General features: G+C 41.8%; 1 protein-coding gene across 29 annotated transcripts in view; it reads right to left on the minus strand.

Annotated features, from left to right (window-relative positions):
- CAMK2D (calcium/calmodulin dependent protein kinase II delta) overlaps positions 1-19,745 on the minus strand; it is a 117,889-nt gene that overhangs the window by 71,299 nt on the left and 26,845 nt on the right. For all 29 annotated transcript variants that reach the window (XM_027689882.1, XM_027689871.1, XM_027689886.1 and 26 more), the window contains exon 3: positions 40-99. In XM_027689882.1, the coding sequence (XP_027545683.1) occupies positions 40-99 (60 nt within the window). The remainder of the gene's footprint in view (positions 1-39; positions 100-19,745) is intronic.

Below are 19,745 nucleotides of genomic sequence, written 5' to 3' on the forward strand. Positions count from 1 at the left end.
AACTGATATATATTGTATGAAGCAATGAAAAGTTCCTACCAATATTGGGATGCTTCAAGAGGCGACAGATTCTAGCTTCCCTTTCCAGTTTCTGGTGATCTGCAACAAAGGAAAGCAAAACAATTGCTTTTAGTATGAAGATTACCACAGTTCAGCGTATTTGCTTTAGAGAAGCAAAAAAAAAAATGCATCATGTGATATGGAATGAACGAGTTTAGAAAAAGTTGCTGTGGCTGACAACTCTAAAGGGTTAATAATTTTGCAACACTTGTTAAAAGAAAAGTAAAAAGCTCAATCCTTACTGCAAAGTATCCAGACAGTTAGATATGTAGGTTTTAGATATTTGGGTTTAAAAGATCTATAACAGCAGATTTAAAATAAAACAGAAAAAGCAAACAACATCTTTAAAACACTTAGCACTTAAAGTCTGTAAAACAAAACTTTAAATCTGGAGGAAAAAACAAGAAGGAAAACTTTAATTTTTCTGTCATTTGTACTTCCCAATATTTGCAGTCAACTCTAACAATAAGAACAAATGAAACCAATTCTGCATATGTTAAAAGCTCAGATTATTTTTACACTCTATTAAGAACTGGGATAGTTCTTGAGCTAGTCATCACTTGCCAGCTGAACCATCATATTCTGTGAGGCCTCAAAACCTACACCAATTGCACGAGAAAATTTGTCAGCTTAACTCTCTTTATCTTAATTTAAAAAAAATTAAATTTCAGACAGCAAAAATTAAAAAAAAAAAAATTAAAAATCTGCACGATTAAGCTCAAAGTTCTTTTAGGAACCTAAACTCTTGCACTGAGGTTTTATGTTGAGAAATTGAGTTGCAGCAAGTTTGAAACACAAGCACAGACATATCCAGTTACAGCCCCTTAATGTCAATCAGCTCTGGCTGTAACCCAACCGTGGGTTGAGCTCTTGCCACATTACACTCAGCACACAGGAGATGATCTGAAAGCAAACTGAGCTAGGCTGGGCTTAGGAGAAACATGAAAATGTGATCAGTGTCTCGGGACAAAAAAACCAATCCAGGGACTATTGGTCATTTGGCATCAGAGCTATGTCTCCGGGGCACTACCAGCTCTGCTTTGAAAGGCAGTTCTGTACCACCTCTATACTCACAGGATCAGCCAGCAGAGCCAAAAACCTGGAAGGTGTCCCAGAGTCTTCTATGAAGTGCTAAAAACATCCTGTGTCGACTCTTCAGGAATAACACGGATACAATAGAGAACTTCATCTCCAACTTTGAGGATAAACATTTGAAATCGCTTTGCTATTTGTTGCTACACCACAGCTTCTGAACTGATACTGGATAGGATTAACTTTGCACACCCATTAAACATTTTTATTGGTTGTTTTACTGCTTTTATAGAATCCCAGAATGGTTCGGGTTCAAAGGGACCTTAAGGATCATCTCATCCCACCTGAGAGCCCTCTGAACCCCCAGAGCAGGAAGGCACCACCTGGGTGAGGTGATCTGGAGTACGAACATGATACAACTGTTCCTCCTGCTCCCGGGGACAGACAGTAAATTAAACAAGGTGAAAAAACCAGACAAGCAACTGTTACTTCACAATTTACTAGGTGAAATAAACTCTCAGCTGATGGAGCATAAACTAGATGGAGCTCCTTCATTTAACCGAAAACCACGAGTCTAAACCTGCAAGATTCTGGCAGCTCTTGGCTCCCACTGACGTCACTGTGACATCACATTTTGGCATCAACTGCTTAAAAAAATAAAAGGTATCTGCACATGTTCAGGTACTGAAATACTGACTGAAGAGCTGAATGCTGAAATGACACCCACTGTAACTTAACAACATACTCCATTTATTCAACTACGGAAATTCTTGCCTGGGAAACTCCATAATGCTAACTGATGCTACAGCTATTATATTCCTCTGAAAAAAATACATTTCCTTCATAAATTATTATGTTTTCTTAGAGACAAAGCTGTAAGACCTCCCAATTAAAAGCAGCCAGCGAACACAATCGTTACTCACACTTCCAGCTTACTGGCAAAGCAAGGACATGTCCCGCGTGTCATGTGGCCACAACACCCAGTCAGAGGTGGCTCCAGGTTGTGCCATAAAACTCCAGAATAACTGGTGATCACGTTCTACCAAAGGCTAACAGCACATCACACTGAGATCAATATTCAGCTCTCACTTACGGACATGGCAGTGGGCTCAAATATCAAATCCTAGAGCTGCCCACTTGCAGGTATGAGGAGAAGCTAAACTGCGATTGCATGATACAAGAACAAGAACTGTATTGATTAAAAAAGCATGCCTGATCTTTCTGCAAGTCACCACAAAAACATCTTGCTCAGAAACGCTGCTGGATGTGCTGCAACATATAAAAGGTTACATCATCATTATTGCCTGCACTACAATATTCCCAGATTTTCCCTCCAAACTGACCATTGACAGGTGCCAATTAGGTGGTCTCTGGTGTCACGTGAATTAGAGTAATGAGCTCTCTGCACTTAACTCATTCAGTCATTGCTACTACACCTGCTATAAAGAAAATGCCAGTGACTGGAGGTCCCTCACAGCACACACACTGTGCCCCAAGGCAGCACAAAGAGCATCAGACAGTCCCTGAGTCAGGGATTTAAGTGGACATTAAGATCCAGAAGGTAACAGCTGCACTTCCAAAGAATTAAAATATTCCTTAGCATTGTTAGAGGAAACTGTTACTCAGAAACCTTCTGAGTAATTCTGTAGTATGCAAGTTTTTGGAGGGAAACCAAATGTAAATTTAACTTTGTGGGGTACCAAGGTGATATGGTTTGAAGCTGGCTCCCTGCCAAGTCTCCAAACCTTACCACCAGAAGTCCCCCCCCCCCCAACAAAAAAAAACCTCAGGGAGAAGAGGGAGAAAAAACTAAGAAAAACCCGAAAACGAGAGAGAGGACAACCAAACTGATATATATAAATATATTTACACTTATATACAATTTCACAAGGGAAAGGGAAAGGGGAAGGGGAAAAGGAACAAAACTAAAATAAAATATATATATATATATATATATATATCCCAATCAGTAGCCCGAGATCTAGTAACTAAAGAACAAAAGAGTTAGCAAAGAAGATATCTCACTACTCTCCTGGGACAACCGAGAGTCGCTCCGGGACGATCGCCGGCAACCTCTGTCTCCCAAGGTCGGCAAGGCCTAGCCAGGCCTCGCTCCCCAACACGGCAGACTCAACAGCAGGGAACCTGCACCTCCAAGCCGCCGGAAGGAAAGAGAGTGAAGGCCTCTCCTCCTCTCTTCTTATAGTCTGGCTTACGTAAAAATCGTAGGGAATACTGGGTAAATCTGGACCCTTCCTTGGTTACAAACTGGTCACCAAGGAAGGCCTAGCCCAAACCACCACACCAACTCTCCTTTAAAAACCTGCACGTTTCTTCTACGAGTTTCAGGGAATGTTGCATTCCTTCCTCTCTCCACTCAGCTTATTTCCAAGCCCATGCAACTGCAAATGCTGGAGATAAATATCTATTTCTGTTCCCCTGGTTTCTGCCAGGTCTCAGTTACTGGTGAGCTAAAGGTGAATGTCAAAGGGCAGGTTGAACCGAAATACTTGGAGCACTCAGCTCCCAAACATCTCAAGTGTAAGGTGTGCTGCTCGACCCAGTTCCTTGGGAAAGAAGTGTCCTGCCACAAAGACAACAGCCAGAGAAACTACCTAGCAGGCAGCAAACCCCCACAAATCCTGAGGAAGTTTGTGGTAGCATCTGCTATAACATGTTTGTGTTACAACAGTATCAGAGGAAAAGCTCTAGAAAAAATACATCTAGTAATAGGTCACTTATTGAAATCAAAAAGTTAATTCCTCTCAATTTTGACAGCATATAATTCATAGCTAAAATTGTGTTTAGCTGCCAGTTTACCCAGAAATGGGAAAAATGATTATGAGGGAGAGGAAGCCAAGCTTTAAAGCCACACACATAATAAAAAGGGAACGCACACGTACATTTATATACTTGCTTCCTTTGCTCTTTTAATTACCTAGACTCAATTACAAACAGGCCTCCTACACTGTCTACATAAGAAACTGTAATTAAATGAAAAATACGAGTAACAAGCTCAAGAAGCAGCAAAGCAAATGCAGAAGAAAGAAAGCTTTATAAATTCTAGATTATTTTATGAAAGCAAGTCTCCATTTGTGAACAATGGCCTCTACCACAGCAAGAGCCAGTTATCAAGATTGGAAAAAGATCACTGTCTGTGAAGCACTGATACAATCAGAAACCAGGCAGCAATGAGAATAATATGGGTTTATTAATGGAAAAATCCTTGCAGCCACCTACAAATAACTTTAATCTGACATGGAGCCAAGAAAAAGGGGGAAAAAAAGATTTAATGCACTGAACCACGAAAAACTCAACCTTTAAAATAACTAATGCAATTCTGTGAAACCTGAAACCGAATATAGATGTGTAAAATTTGGGGCACTGACAGACTGTATGAATGTAAAGACTTGAACTAATCCTCATTCATATGACAATATTCTAACAATCTAATATTACAATTTATGACACCTGCATCAGAAAATTAGATAGAGTTCCTATCAGGCAAAGAAAGTAACAGATTGTTTTCAGTGGTATCAGTGTTTACTTTCTTACAAAAATTTACACACATAGACTATACCCACTTCTTGGATTACCTCATAACATATTCTATAATTAAAGCAGTATATAATTAATGTCTTCAGCATAAATCTCTTCCACTAAGATGCCATGATTCTTAACCCAAAGTGCTGATTGATCCTGCATGACCACTCGAACTGAGCTTGTCACCACAGCAGAAATGCCTGCTGCTCACCACTTATCAACACAGCTATCTATCTAAAATGCAGAAATTCTAACAACAGCATGTACTAGGACACAGCTGTACTTTTTTCTTTATATTAAACTGCCTAAAAAGATTTTCTTTTGCTCACTCTTCACAATAAAAAAAAAAAGAAAGCTTCCTTTAAAAAGAAACCCCGTGGAGCATTAAAATCTCTCTTCTCTTCATGCTTTTTTGTTTCTATTAGAATTTAAAACTCTTGTTGCAAAATGTAACCTCTGGGCACCTAAAATCTCACCAGAATAAGCTCTTCTATCCTAACAAGAGAGATCAAGAGACTGTTCCCTGAGACAAAAGGTGTTTAAGGTCTTTGAACCAAGCGTCAGAGAGCTTTGAGCCTGCTAAGGAGATGAAGCCCTTCCCTAAAAACTTAAGCCCTGCTCCACATAATTTCTAGGCAGCTCAGGGGCCAAGGAGAACCTAACCACACAACCTTGGAGGAGTTTCTGGGCTGTGCAAGGAACACCTGGTAATATTAAGGCAGGGAGCTGCTGAATGGGGATTTTTTTCATGGGCACAACCTGAGGTCAACTAACAGATCTGACCCTTCCTCACCGCATCCAGGACACTTGGAAGATTAAGGGTTTAGAACTGAGAACAGCTTGGCAGGTCTGTGCATGTTCCACTGAGACACAAAACCTTTTCTTTGTGGTCCTTTATCACAGGAGCACCAGGATTTTTTAACTGATGTGAGGAGGGGATGCACACAAACGGGCTGACAGTCTCCCCGCTGACTTACGCAGGGCATTGTTGTTCACACACGTTCCTCACCACACAAGGACACAGCTCTGGAGGTCTCCCACCCCAGACCACAACCACATCTAGAGCTGCAGACTTGCAGGACAGGACCCCTCCAGCTTTGCACCGGTTCCCTGAATTCTTATTTTTTATTAAATCATCCAAAAGAATGTATCTGCTCAAAGCAGAAGTTCTGGGGCCAGTCCCCAGGCTGCACTGACACCATTAAGGCCAGGCATGTGCCCAAACAAAGGCACCAATTCCATGCACTGTCTGTGCATGGAACAGCAGGCAGAGATGCTTCCTGACAGGAACACAAGCGGTCCAAACCAACTTTGCCCTCTCACTTCTAAGGAATAAAAAGGACCAGGTGGAACCAGACTGGATGACGTTGCTACAATGCAGTGGCACAGACAAAGTTAATGGAACTCTCCCTTGAGAAATTAATGTGCTGCTTGTAGTAAAAATATGTGAAACTGAAATGTTAAGACTAAGATAAACTCTTCCGTGGGTGCAGATTCTAGGCCAAAAAAACCACAGAGCTGCAAAATTTGCTGTGGGGGGGAAAAAGAAGAGAAAAGGCATCAAAGAAAGTTTAAATTTCAGTCACATCAAAATGTCAGACATGAAGCCTGGGTGACTGAAACTGCAACCGTGCTCTTTCTATATATCTTTATATATGTATATAACCCTGGCAGTTATGCAAACCAATCTTTGTAGCTCAGAGAGGGACACACACAGGTCAACAGAGCAAAAAATCTCCCCCATCACCACCCTGATTTTGTCAACTTCGCTGACAACTGCACAGAGCACAATGAAGGATCCTGGGTCTCGTGGAATGTAAATATTTGTGGTCTAAGGGTATGCTGTGTATAGGAACAGTGCTGCAACAGAGACTTGCTTTAAGTCCAGGAATGTGGTTTGTACACAGTCTAACTGCACCAAATGCATTCTCTAAGCTCTCTCTGAGGAAGCATTAAGGCTCTGGAAACGGTCCAGTTCTCTGTCTTAGACCTGACCATTTCTGTAAGTTGAAGTTGTTATTGGGTGTCCTGGTTTCAGCTGGGATAATTTTCCTCCTAGTGGCTGCTATAGTGCTGTGTTCTGGATTTAGGATGAGAATAATGTTGATACCACGCTGATTTTTAGTGTTTACACTAATCAGCTTCTCACCCCACCCCACCAGAGAGAATGTTGGGGGGTACATGAAGCTGGGAGGGGGACACAGCCAGGACAGCTGACCTGGACTAGCCTAAAGGACGTTCCATACCACGTGGTGTCATGCTCAGCATAAACATATAAAGTAAAAATATATATTGCTTGATTCCAGCAAAGGTTTTGACACTGTCTTCTATAACATCCTCAGACAGGACAAGGGGCAACAGGCACAAAACTGGGACAAAGGAAGTTCCATCTGAATAGGAGGAGAAATTTCTTTACTGTGACGGAGACTGAGCTCCAGCACAGGCTGCCCAGAGAGGCTGTGGATTTTCCTTCCCTGGAAACACTCAACCCCTGCCTGGACATAATCCTGTGCAAGCTGCTTCAGATGAACCTGTTGAGACTAGATGATCTCCAGAGGTCCCTTCCAACCCCAAACATTCTGTGACAAGCTGGCTGGGGGCTGCTGCTCAGGAACTGGGTGGGCACCGGTCACTGAGCAGTTGCATCATGCATCACTTGTTTTGTATATTTTAATTCTTTCATCATCAACCTTATTATTATTTTTTCCCTTCCTTTTCTGCCCTATTTAAGTATCTTAAACACAACCCACGAATTTTAATTTTATTTCTTCCTATTCTCTCCCCCCTCCTCCTGCAGGGTGTGGGAGGAGTGAATGAGTGAGGCTGTGTGGTGTTAAACCATGACGGTGGGGACCAACAGTATTACTGAGCCCCTGCTTGAGCTGGTTCTTATGAAAGACAATTTATAGACCTTTAGCAATTTAGCAACCCATTCATTTTCAGCCTGGAAGATAAAACAAGAACCACGTTTATTCATGTAACAGCACATCACACAGCCCTTTGAATTTTCCATTACTGAGTTCATGCTACAGCAACGCTCAGATAAACCTCCACTATTCTTAAAGAAGGCAAATGCTAAGGAATACAGTCCTTCAATTCCCAAAAGCACTTTTTCAAAACGAATGTTCCAGCAGTCACTACCTGCTCCTGGGGAGACGTTTGAAAGCAGTCCTTACTTATTCCTCTTGCAGGTATTTATAGCTCAGAAAGTGGGACATTCTTACAATAAACAATTACAGACACTGCGAGTACTCATCTGACCCACCTCTCCTAATGTTTCCTGAGCAGAACCACGCCAGGTGTTCATTGTCATCAAGACATCTTTTCCATGGATACGTGGCTCCATAATGGGTAGGAGCACGCAACAACAATAGCAGAGCCAATTCTTTTATTAGGCCACTGGTCAAAAGCATCAACAGAGCAGAAATCAGGGCACCCAGGATGCCTCCAGTTATTTCTGTGTTCGCATACACACTTCTCTTCGACCAGCCTTCTGAATATCAAGGAAAAGCAAAATATATTAATTCAGGATGCTCTGTAAAATAATGAATAAAAGCCACACCTGTAGCGCCTCATATTCTGCCTCAGGGCATCGGGAAAACAAAAGGCACGTTTGCGCTCAGCTGCAAAGGCCCAACAATAGCAGTTCTCAGCTGGCTGATGTTCCTGCAGGGCTTTCTTCCACTTCCCGCCCGCTTTCTGTGTTAATATTTTACCATCCACAGCGTGGGACAAATTAATAAATGGACGCAGGGACTTCATTCCTGCCTACAAAGCACAGATTAGAGACAGAGATGGTGCAAGTGTCTTCACTTCACAAGGCCACTTGATTAAGACCCTTTAGCCCTGATTTCTATGACACCTATGACCCAAAGGTGCAGGGTATTCCTGTGTTTCTTCTGTTTCTGGCAGCGCTGCTGAAACCGAGGAGTTTGTGACTTCAGCGAGGTGACAAAAGGAGTAAAGACAATATGTGATGTTATGAGCAAAGCACATGATTTCACTTTTTTCCCCTGATTTGTGCTTAATGATGTCCACAATGAACAGAGAGACCAACAGAATGGTAAGAATGGACACTGGATTTTGCTCAGATGGTGGGAAGCTTTAAACAGCTCCTACAGGCACACATTCACACAGCGCTGAGTTTGAGCTGATACATCCTGGTTTTTCACCTTTTCATACTCTAATTTGCTGTGGATTGAAACAGCCAGCTGGCAAATCACTCACTTCACCCTTCTGACTTAGAAAAGCAGGAAAAGTATCAGTAAAAGTTTGAAACTGCTGCACTCTCCCAGCAAACCACACGGGCACAGATGAAATCAGCTTTAAACAACAGTCCCTAGAGAACAAAGAGTAGTTATTCTTTATATGCATTTTGCCTATTTCTGGGTTAAATACCCTCATCAGGTTAGAGGAGATATATCTCCATTTTAAAAAAAAATATGTATCCATACATTAATTGATATACATATATGCATTAATTGATGTTTCCTATATAAAATATATGCACAATTATATACAGTAGTTTTATATCTCTCATATATTTTAGATACTGCATAAACAGCACATCTACTGAAAGTGAGTGATGTGCTGTGAAACTCTTCAGTGCCAAAGCAAACAGAAAGGCCCCCGAGAGCCAGAAGTGCAAGTTTGATCACCTGGTCACCTCCATCTGTTTGCCAACCAACCTGCACCTGACACTTAATTCTGTGTACCCTGGGTCCCATCTTCTCTTTTAATCCAATTTTCTGTCCAGTGCTGCACCTTGTACCACCTCCCTGAGCGATCTTCATGCAAGTGTGAGGCATCTGCCCCAGCAGGAAAGCCTGAAGGCACTTTTCACCCTCAGCCTTCCCCTTGCTGCCCCTTTCTGTCCCCACACCGGTGTGTTGTCCCTTGTGACTCAGACTTGCTAATTCTTATAACGGATAGTCAGCCAAATCTTCTTCAGCCATTCCCCTTCCACCCCTGGGACTGCCTTAGCAGCCCAAGGGCTGCTTAGCAGCTCCCATTTCCCAGATTTTAGAGGAATACATAACAACTGGAGTTGCAGGGTGCTCACCACCTTTTTGCATCGTACATTTTGACAGCTGTGGAGAACGAGATTAAAGAGGGCGGTGTGAAGAAAACCCTAAATGCATCACAAATGACCTTCTGAAACTGGGACTAAAGCCATTTGCAATTACAAAATGCTGCTGAATCAGCACTTGAGTCCCATGAAGCATCTGTCTGAAAGGCTTCCTACCCATCCCCTCGTGCACTGACAAGTCAGTCAACCAAACACTGAATCCTTGCATCCTTCTCCCACATATTTTCACAGACACCAACACTGATAAGGAATCTTATACAGCTGGTCCTGAATGAATAGCTCTAAACCATAATTAGGGAAAATATTGTTTCTGTTTCTTAACTCATTTCCTGCCAAAAGTCACAGTAACTTTGCAGTTTGCTTGGGTGCTCGTTAGGGCTGAGTCAATGCCAATTCTTCTCACTTTCAACTCCTAAGATCTTTTTTCCAGTTCAGAAAAATGCATCATCTATGAGATGCCTGGAATCCGAGGCACTGACTCAGCACTAAGGAGCACTAAAGCATCTCAAGCACTCCACTGGAGAGGGATGGGCTGCAGGACATCCTTGAGTGCCTTGCTGAACTTCAGTCCTACACACCCCATCCTAAACCCATTAAATCCATGAAGAGCACTAGAAACTCTCAACAGACTTGTGTTTGGCAACTAAAATTTTGATGGCATCTTCAAGTACCTTGGGTTCTGAAATAATGCTGTGAGACACACATGAGAAATACTCATCACCCTTGCAAATGTTGTTAGAACAGCATTGTCTCATAGCTAAAGAAAAAAAAGCCCCTCAGATTACTATAAAGCTGAAAATCACTGTGAGCTACAGCAATACGCAAACTATGGTAGCAAATGATTTTTTAACTTGAAATAAATCATGACCTGCTGACTGATGGCAGCTAATTTTAATATAAATGAGTAATGTAAGACTGGTACCAAGTCATCCCCACTTGGCTGGGATGCACATGAGTAAGATACTGATTCTGAAGCTGCTGCAAAGAGCAAATTCTAAACTCTGACTTTAAGTTCTTCACTTTGGCAATGCTTATTTTTAGAAAGCATATCATTGATCACCATCTTTTGCCTTGATGTCATTTCTAGAACAAGATGTTGCATTCATTGTTTGGGAGGGAGAAACCTTTTTATGTTTTTAAACAGAAGATGACCAGTGAGGATGTTCAGTTCACTGACAGCTTGGGATGAGAGTGTATTCCATATTTAATAGAAAGGGAAATTCCATTGTCCAGAAAGGTCAACAACTTTTATTTCCAATATTTCCTGTAGTCACTGCTACCTTAAAACTAAACATTACACATGACTTATCCTACCAGAGAGTAAGGGCTTCTTTTATGCTAATCCACTTGAAATCACTGACATTTATCTTAATAAAAGCTCATGGACTTTAACCCCCTAGGAGGAAACAACTGCAGAAGTAGAATCAAGTCCAAATAGAACAAAAACAATGGTTTGGCAACTACCATGATGACTCAGAGGAAATTTAAGCAGCACATCAAAGCCAAAGCTTTTCATAACAAAGAGAAATGCTAAGAATACATAAGCACATGCCTACAGGAATATTTCTTCAAAAATAACAGTAGGCTGGACTAGTATTATAGGACTAAAGATACTACTGCATTAATAAAAATACCCTAATGGTTAAAGCTCAGCCTTTACAACATAGGAGGTCATAAGTAAAGTAGGTATTTAATTCTACTTGACCTATAAAAAGCCCAAGCAGTAAAAATAATAAACTCAGAAAGGAGTTCCACATTAAATTGTAATTTGATTGTCTCCCGTCCATTGCCTTGTTTTAAAACAAAGAAGTGGATTATGACTAACCCACTGTATTGTTTTTTTCCTGCTCTGCCAAGTTTCTAAGTCTTTGCTCATAATGACAACAAATCTCCTCCTCAAATACCATTTGCATGAATAGCCTTTAACCATCTGAGGCTTTATATTCCAGCCATCTTTGATAGCAGGATGCTGAAGCCATGACCTCCAAGCTATAGGAGGATGAACTTCTTTGGAAAGAGGATTGTCATGACATTATTTTTGAAATCACTTTTATGTAACTCAATTCACTTGGTTTGTGGAGAGGAGGAGGCTGCAGGAGACCTGAGAGCACCTTCCAGTGCCTAAAGGGGGCCTACAAGAAAGCCAGAGAGGGACTTGTGACATGGGCATGGAGTGACAGAACAGGGGGGGATGGCTTAAAACTAAGAGGGTTAGACCTGGTATAAGGACTAATTTCTTGCCTGTGAGGGTGAGGAGGCCCTGGCACAGGTTGCCCAGAGAAGCTGTGGCTGCCCCAACCCTGGAAGTGTCCAAGGCCAGGTGGGGCTCGGAACAACCTGGTGCAGTGGAAGGTGTCCCTGCCCATGGCACGGGGATGGGACTGGATGGTCTTCCAACCAAAATCATTCTAGAATTCTATGAAAATGTCTTTTTGCCTTGTAATCCCCAACAGGTCTTACTGCAGTAAGACATGCCTAAATAGCTTGTCCTATTTGACAGCTGCATCGTTTCACTTGCTCTACAGACAGTGAATAAAGATGCTCCCAGGCAAGTAAGTCTGAGGCTTTCTCTTCCTTTTAAGCAAGGCGAGAATAAACAGAATGTTTAAAACTCGCTACAAATAAAAGTTCAAGCAAGCATTAACAGGTATTTAAACCTCAGCTTTTGACAAATTTCTGGGTTTTATTGTGTAAACAAGCTCTCTCCCTTAAACTTGTGGTTTCCTTAACATAGCCTGTGCAGTATGTTATACCCTGAAGATATGGAATATAATCAAAGTATGGAAGGTAATCAAAGGAAGTGTAAGGATGTAGAATTGCTGTATGAATTAAGCCATCATCTAGTGCTGCAGCAGGAATTCCCAGGAGGCAAGATATCCTCCTTAATGGACAGTGCTTGCACAAAACCTGCCTAAAGGGATTTCAGCTTTTGCCCCTCTATTAAGGGAATTAACACTTGTGTATTTGCACGTGTAATGTCAGTTCCCAAGCTCCTGGCCTTTTCCCAAGCTTCTTGGGAAACGCTAGTAAACTGGGTTATCTCTCTGTTGGCAAAGCAAACAGGGTGAGTAAATCATTCTGTACCTCGGGAAAATAAAAGAACCACCCAATAATCCCACTTATGTAAAGGAACACTTGATGCCTTTCAGTTTCTCAGGGTGTCAGGTTCATCCCTGCCACCACTTAGAGAGGGAAAGATAGGATCAATCTTTTAAAACCACACACTCTCCGGGATATAACAAACCCAGTCAATAGCCCATCTAGATAATGAATGTTTATCCCCTGTTTCTGTAAATAAAAACCCAGGGAAGATATTCTAATATTCCAGAGACTCCAAACTCTGGCACTGTGGTTAACATGAGCTATCTAAAAGGGAAAAACTGGAGTATCATTGGTATTAGCTGTCTTAAAAAGTAAAATTGGAACATTTTCAAAGGTAATCATTGATTTTACTGATGTTACAAAAGAAAACAAGAAAGTAATCAATATTAATTGGGAAATGATTGAATTTGATTAGCCTGACGATTTAGAGAAAATAAATGTCTAAGAATATATTTACATCAACAATATATTTACATCAACATAATTTGTTCTAAATATCCATGTAGTCTCTTGAAGTCAGGAATTTTATTACTCAATTAGAGAGGGTATGTTAGAGGTGTTCTACTGCCAAATCCTGATTCCTGATGCAAGTATGGCTTTGAAAAATCACAGCACAGGGTACTGGCAAAAACCAGCAAACACTTGTGACAACCCATCCCCCCAAAAAGCAGCTCAAACCACAGCTAAACCACAAGAATTAAATGCAATTCAGAGTCAAAGGGCAGAATTTCAATTTACTCAACAGAAAACCTCTCAACTAGAGAGAGGTTATTTCCAACAACAACAACAAAAAGTGTTTTGTTCAATTCCTGTTCCCTCTAAGTATCAGCTTCTGGTATTGTCATTGCTTTTCTAGAATCTGCTGGAGAACTGAAAAAAGTTATTTAGTGGAAATACTTTAAATTATGAATGTTATGCACCACTATTATTAAACAGCCACGTTTCATGTGGTTTCCATGGTACAGCTGAATATTCTACTTACCACATACACTGCAGAGAAAACCCCCCTCTGCTAAAACTGAGAAGGAACCAGAGGAGAGAAATAACCCAGCCTCCAGTTGTGTTATTTAATTAAAACTGCCACTTCTAATTAAATCGCTGGCAAAGCACTGGGGAAATAGTACCACTGTTACAGCGAGTTTCTAAAACAGAAATTCATTACTCATATACTGTATTTGCCCACAGTCCTTTCAGCTAATTCCAAGAGCTCACAGCCAGTATGTGTATTGGAAAGCCTGGGAGATGAAAGGACTTCTTAGTTCAGCACAGAAAAGGACCACAGCACTTCCTCTTCTTCTAAAACATCCAGGAGAACTGGCACAGAAAGGACTGATAATACACAAAGCAAATCCCAGTTTCTTCCCAGTGCAGCTCATCAGCTTAGGGTGAGGGTGACAGACCGGCCCAGGTTTCCCAGGGAGGGAGGTTATGAAGTCTCCATCCTTGGAGCTGTTCAAAAGCCAGCTGGACATGGGCCTGGGCAGCCTGCTGTGGGTGATCCTGCTTGAGCAGGGGGCTGGGTGAGACAACCTCCAAAGGTACCTTCCAACCTCAGCCATTCAACAATTCTGTGAGCCCTCGGGGTGAAGGAATCCCACATGGATAATCCCACACCAGCTCACTGTCATGGACACGTGGCTTCAGCGTCTTCGCACACAAGTGTTCCAAATGAAGACAATCCTCATTCCTTGAGAGAACAGTTGTAGGCATTCTCCAGAGAGGGTTCCAAAGTCTGGACTGATGTTAAATCAAGCTCTGCAATACCCATCTCAAAAGAGAATTACCTGTTTCATGCCACCACAGGAACTAGTAAGAGCACACCCATTCCTCAAGCCCTCTCACTTCCTGGTACATCAAGATTCCACTTGTGCAACTGAGTAGACATTTCCCACGTTAAAAATGCAAAGAAGTTTGCTGCTTAGGTAATTGTTATTTTATTAGCAACACCCTGACTAATCTGCCATGAACTTCCTGCTCTGAGATACCCAAAATAACTGTAGCCACTCCACACCTTTGCTCATGGTACCATTTTGTGACTGCTCAGGTAACCCCACACGAAGGAAATGTCCACCAGGACAGATCCTCGTTGGCAAGACAACCAGGATGAGGCTGCCAGTAGAAATACCTTTAATTCCCCAGAGTAGGGGTGGATACAGGTTGGTTTCTGGCACTTGCTGTTGCACCTACTGAACAGAACATGCAACAGCATCACAAATCCAGCTGATCAGATTTGCCTCTGGAATGTGCCCCCTTTTTGCTCCTCAGGCAACTTCAGCTTGTGCATGATGAGTGTGACAAACTCCCTCACGTCGCACAGCAGAGCCCGGTGCCGGTGCCATGGAAAACATGACTCGGAATTGCCTCACTTTCACATTCTTCCAGCCTGAATCATAACCTGTGTTCCTGCTCGACTGTGGGTAAGGTTATTATGCACCGTGTATGGACGCAGTCGCCTCCAGTCCTCGCCCACCCAGCTCCCACACCTAAGCACTGCAAACAAAACCTCCGCTGTGCAGGGTGAGCACAACCTCGCACAGCACCGACCGTGGTGCTGAGGGACAACAGAGCACCAAAATCTTCATTGCCACTGCAAATATCGCTGGCACCATTACCTCTGCACATTCCTGAACTTAACACTTTTCAAAAGGTAGATTGTTTTCTCAATTAAGAGTTTAGAGCTCAGAAAAGAGCTAACGAGCACCTCAGAAGGCACAGCCAGAAGCTCGCACCCTTCCCTGGCACCGGGCCAGTGCTGTAGTCATTACTCTGGGAGAACTCTCACTGATGGAGCTGCTCCACAGCACGCAAATCATGACTCATGCTACAAGAACTTGGCTCCTGGAGCTGCTTCCTATCTAATTAAAAATTCACTCAAACATCCTACAATCCAGCTTTTACCATAACAATCTCAGTATCTGTGTCTGCAGCCAAAAGACTGTTCAGCACCACAAACTGGCTCCAGAGGCAGCACAGACACCTAATACTGAGAGAGACACTGAAAATCATCTATTTTGTTGCCTCTCTCCTCAAGGGCCAAATTACAAGCAGTCACAAATTAAGCTGCTGCCTGGTTGGTTTGTGGTTTTTTTTTAAGAATCCATTGAAGCAGCACTGGTACAGTGTAAAAGAAACCCATATGCACAAAGTAAACTGTTTCCATATATTTTAGCCTAACCCAAAAGATTTATTGAGCATGTCTTGCTTCACTTTTTCCTCCACGGGGTTTGTACAAACCCTTCTGTTGCCTTTTATTTTTAATTGGATGTTTTGAAGCAATGTTTAGCTCATTTGTCTCTATTGGTTTTATTTCTGCTGTAACTCTCCTGAGAATTTCCTCAATTGCTACTTCTCTTTTTAAAACATAGTCCAAAGATACCAGGCAAGATTTGGTGACCTCTGCAACTATGAGGCATAGAGGAATAAGACAAAATATTATAGCAAGAATTTTCTCTTCTAATGAAGATCTCTAGGGTTTGTCTCTTGTGGATTGAGCTACAACCAAAGCCTGTGTCAATGTCACAGAACATTCTCAGGTGGCTTTTAAAAGGAAGTGGCACTTAAACTGTCTTAAGCATCCAGTAACCACTGAAAAATGAGATGAGAATACTTATTACTACACTAGCAACAAAAATATTCAGCCTTCACCTTTGCAAGGGCCATGTAACAACAGCAGAAATACTTTTGTCAGGCTTTCAGAGATACTGTTTCGTTTTCTATCGCTGCTCATTAATCACGACAGGCCAAGAAAAACACACTCCATAAAGAATAAGAGCCCAAAGCCTAGTGAAAAGACCACCAAAATTTACTGTGCAGCTTCACAGCAAATGAAGTTTAAGTACAGAGAAGGTTCAGTCAGTTGGGTTTCAGAGTGAAACCAGTAAGGTCTCCTGTAGACCAACCACAAAACACTTGGCTGTACAAGTTCTTTGCATCCAACTGCCTTCCCTTCTGTACATGTGGGAACAGCCTCTTGTCCTCTAGCAGGAATGAATCACAATCAACTGAAATTATAACTTCTCTACAAAATAAAGTTCAGGAAAACATCCCTCTCAAAAGGAGAAAGGTATTTCTTATGTGGATATCAGTTTCTCAAGATAAAATGTGAAAATATTTTATTATCAGCAATCAATGAGCTGGAAAGCAAAAATGAGAGCTAGACAGATTTCAGATGCAAGATTTCCATTTTCCTCTTAATTCTCAAGCTGAAACAGATTTACAAAAAGCAGAGCACAATTATGTATCTCATTCCTAGGACTTCCTTTTCCCAGCCACAGGCTCTGGGCCTCTACATTCACTTTTGTGTATTTAGAAATCCCTGTTTGACATTCATAAACAATCCTACACACAAGTTTAAATAAATAAATAAATACAAGTCAACCTTGAAAGTACTCTCCTGTTTGAGTGTGCTTTAGCACATCCCATTGATAGAGGTATAAAGCAGCTGGAGATGTGGAATTTGCAAATCTGCGATGACTGAGCAGGGCTGAAGTGCCAACTCGAGCGTCAGAAGCCAAGAAGGCAAAAGCAAACCCCAGACGTGTTAAGAGCCCGGGGAATATGAACAAATCTAGACAGTGCTTGACTGCAGTGCTTCCTCTTCACCTGTGCACCTCAGGCTGCAGCTGCAGCAGCCCTGAAGAGCCAGGATTTGCAGGCATTGCAGACTGACTCGTGCCTGTGTGAGCTGAAACCCCCCCAAGGCCTGCGGGGAAAGAGCCTCTCCAGCCACCCAGCTCCACTCTGACAACTTGCTGCTAAACTCATCCCGCAACTTAAGAGCTCACTGATAGCAAATTCCACAAATCCACTTAGTTGGACTAAAGAACAACCTAAGTCTGTTGTGACCATCTGGTACAGCAAGTTTTCCAGTTTAGTGAAACGGGGCTTCTTCTTGTCCCAGCCAATTGTGCTGAACAACCCTTCAGTGCTAACATGATACACGTGTGAGTACAACCAGGGAATGAGTCTCCTCCCCAGATACTGCAGAGATTTGACCAGAATTAATTATTGATAATAAAATCCAGACTATTTCTTTAAACTTTAAAATGGCTTTAGACAAGCAGCTTTTGAGAAGCATTAAAAAGGAGCTGCAGGAAGCTACAAACACAGGCAATTACCATTTTCCTTAGAGGTACATTATACACTGAAATACCACAACATTTTCTAATTTTGCAAAGATCTGCAACAGCTTTTAACTCCGTTCACTGGCAGATGTAAAAAGAATATCTAGATCATAAAAAAATTTGGGGGGGGGAAAACCTGGGATTATACAGGTATATAAAACAACAAAACACAGACTAACACACCAACATTTTCCCCACCCTCACACCAGTGTTTTCTCAGCATAGTAGATGCACATGGTAACACACAGTGCTACATGAAGAAAGGTCAGGCCATCGGGAATTTAAACAGGCCAGATCTGTCTCTCAGGGAAAGTAATCCATAAAAACTCGGGGGAAAATTACAACAGAAAGAACAATGCCAAAGTAAATTATTTCCGTGGAAGAAATCACTAAGGCTGCACTAAGTGGTCCTTTAAAAAATACTTGAATTCCCGGGCATTTTCAGCAACTCTGGCATAAACATGATTTTGGTGGTACTGTGTCATTTCTTTCCTACTGTTTTCATTGTCTTACAATCAAATAAATGCCTTTGCTTAAGCAGTAACTTGGGATATATTTTAAATAAGGCTGCACCATTCAATACTGGAGTTTCCATACTTAAAGCATCTGAGTGCAGTACTCAGGAACGCGTCGATTCTGCAACAAAATACAAAATTTCCCATCTCCAGTGACTTATAAACTTGAATTCAGAAACAATGCTCCTGAAAGGAGCTATTTTACAGCTTCAGGTGTAAGCAAAAAGCGTTTTAAGGAGTTGCCACCCACCACGTGCAGTTTTGGCAACCCATCTTTTAGGACTAAAGACACGTTTATTTTTATCAACTTGGTATTTTGGATAGATTATGAAAATTAGCAGCTTGGTGTGAGTAGCAAATTCCTTCAATGTGCAATCGCTTTGTCAAAAAGCAAAGCAAAAACGTGCTAATGAGGTTGTGTTTTCAGGAGGGGCTCAGAGGGGCATTAAAAGCCTGAAACAGAAGCACTGAAATACTTCGGGAGGACTTGTAAGGACTCACAGCTCGAAGTGTCAAGCAAATGAAACGAAAAGAGGACCCAGGGAGCCCCTTGCTGAGTCACAAACACGCCTGCTTTTGAGGGGCCAGGGCAGTGTCACTGATGGCAAGGGAGGCAAAGCATCCCTGGCACTGGAATCTCCTTCCAAAAACAAGTGAGCCTTCACCCATTCTAGGGCTGATCATTTTTCCCTAGAACACTGTTATTTAGGCCATTGAGGTATTCTGCAAGCGATCTTTGAAACACAGCACCCACTGCTTTTGAAAGAAATTCAAGATTTCATGCCAGAAATAAGGCATTTAAACCACTAATTATCTGTGGTGAGTATAACCAGCATAGCATTTCACTTGGTAGCAAAACAACACAGATATTATGGCACATTTCATTTTGTTGTTTTGATCCTACTTCTAGAAGAGCTTTATAAAAATAATGGAACAAAACAACTTGCATTCCCTTGGCTCTTCTATCCACATAGATTCCGCAGCAGAATTAACATTTTTCTGAAAAGCCATCTCATCCTAGAACTCAAAAATCAAGTTGTATTATTACCAACTATCAAACTTCAGCAAGCAAAAATGTGTCTTCATTTATATTTCTGTCAGCAAAGAACATTCTTTGTGCAACTGCCTCCTTACAGTGCAAGGAATCAGGCCAGTGCTGATGCACATAGGAAATCGCAGAGAAGAAATTCGGGATGTAATTCCCTGCAGTAAAAGCAGGAGCAAAAAGCAGCAGAGAGGCATTACTGCCCCTTGAAATAGCATTCTTGATTAACGTGCCAC

This window comes from Neopelma chrysocephalum, unplaced genomic scaffold, assembly GCF_003984885.1.
Source record: "Neopelma chrysocephalum unplaced genomic scaffold, ASM398488v2 Primary Assembly neopelma1_78, whole genome shotgun sequence".
In the NCBI taxonomy this organism is placed as follows: Eukaryota; Metazoa; Chordata; class Aves; order Passeriformes; family Pipridae; genus Neopelma; species Neopelma chrysocephalum.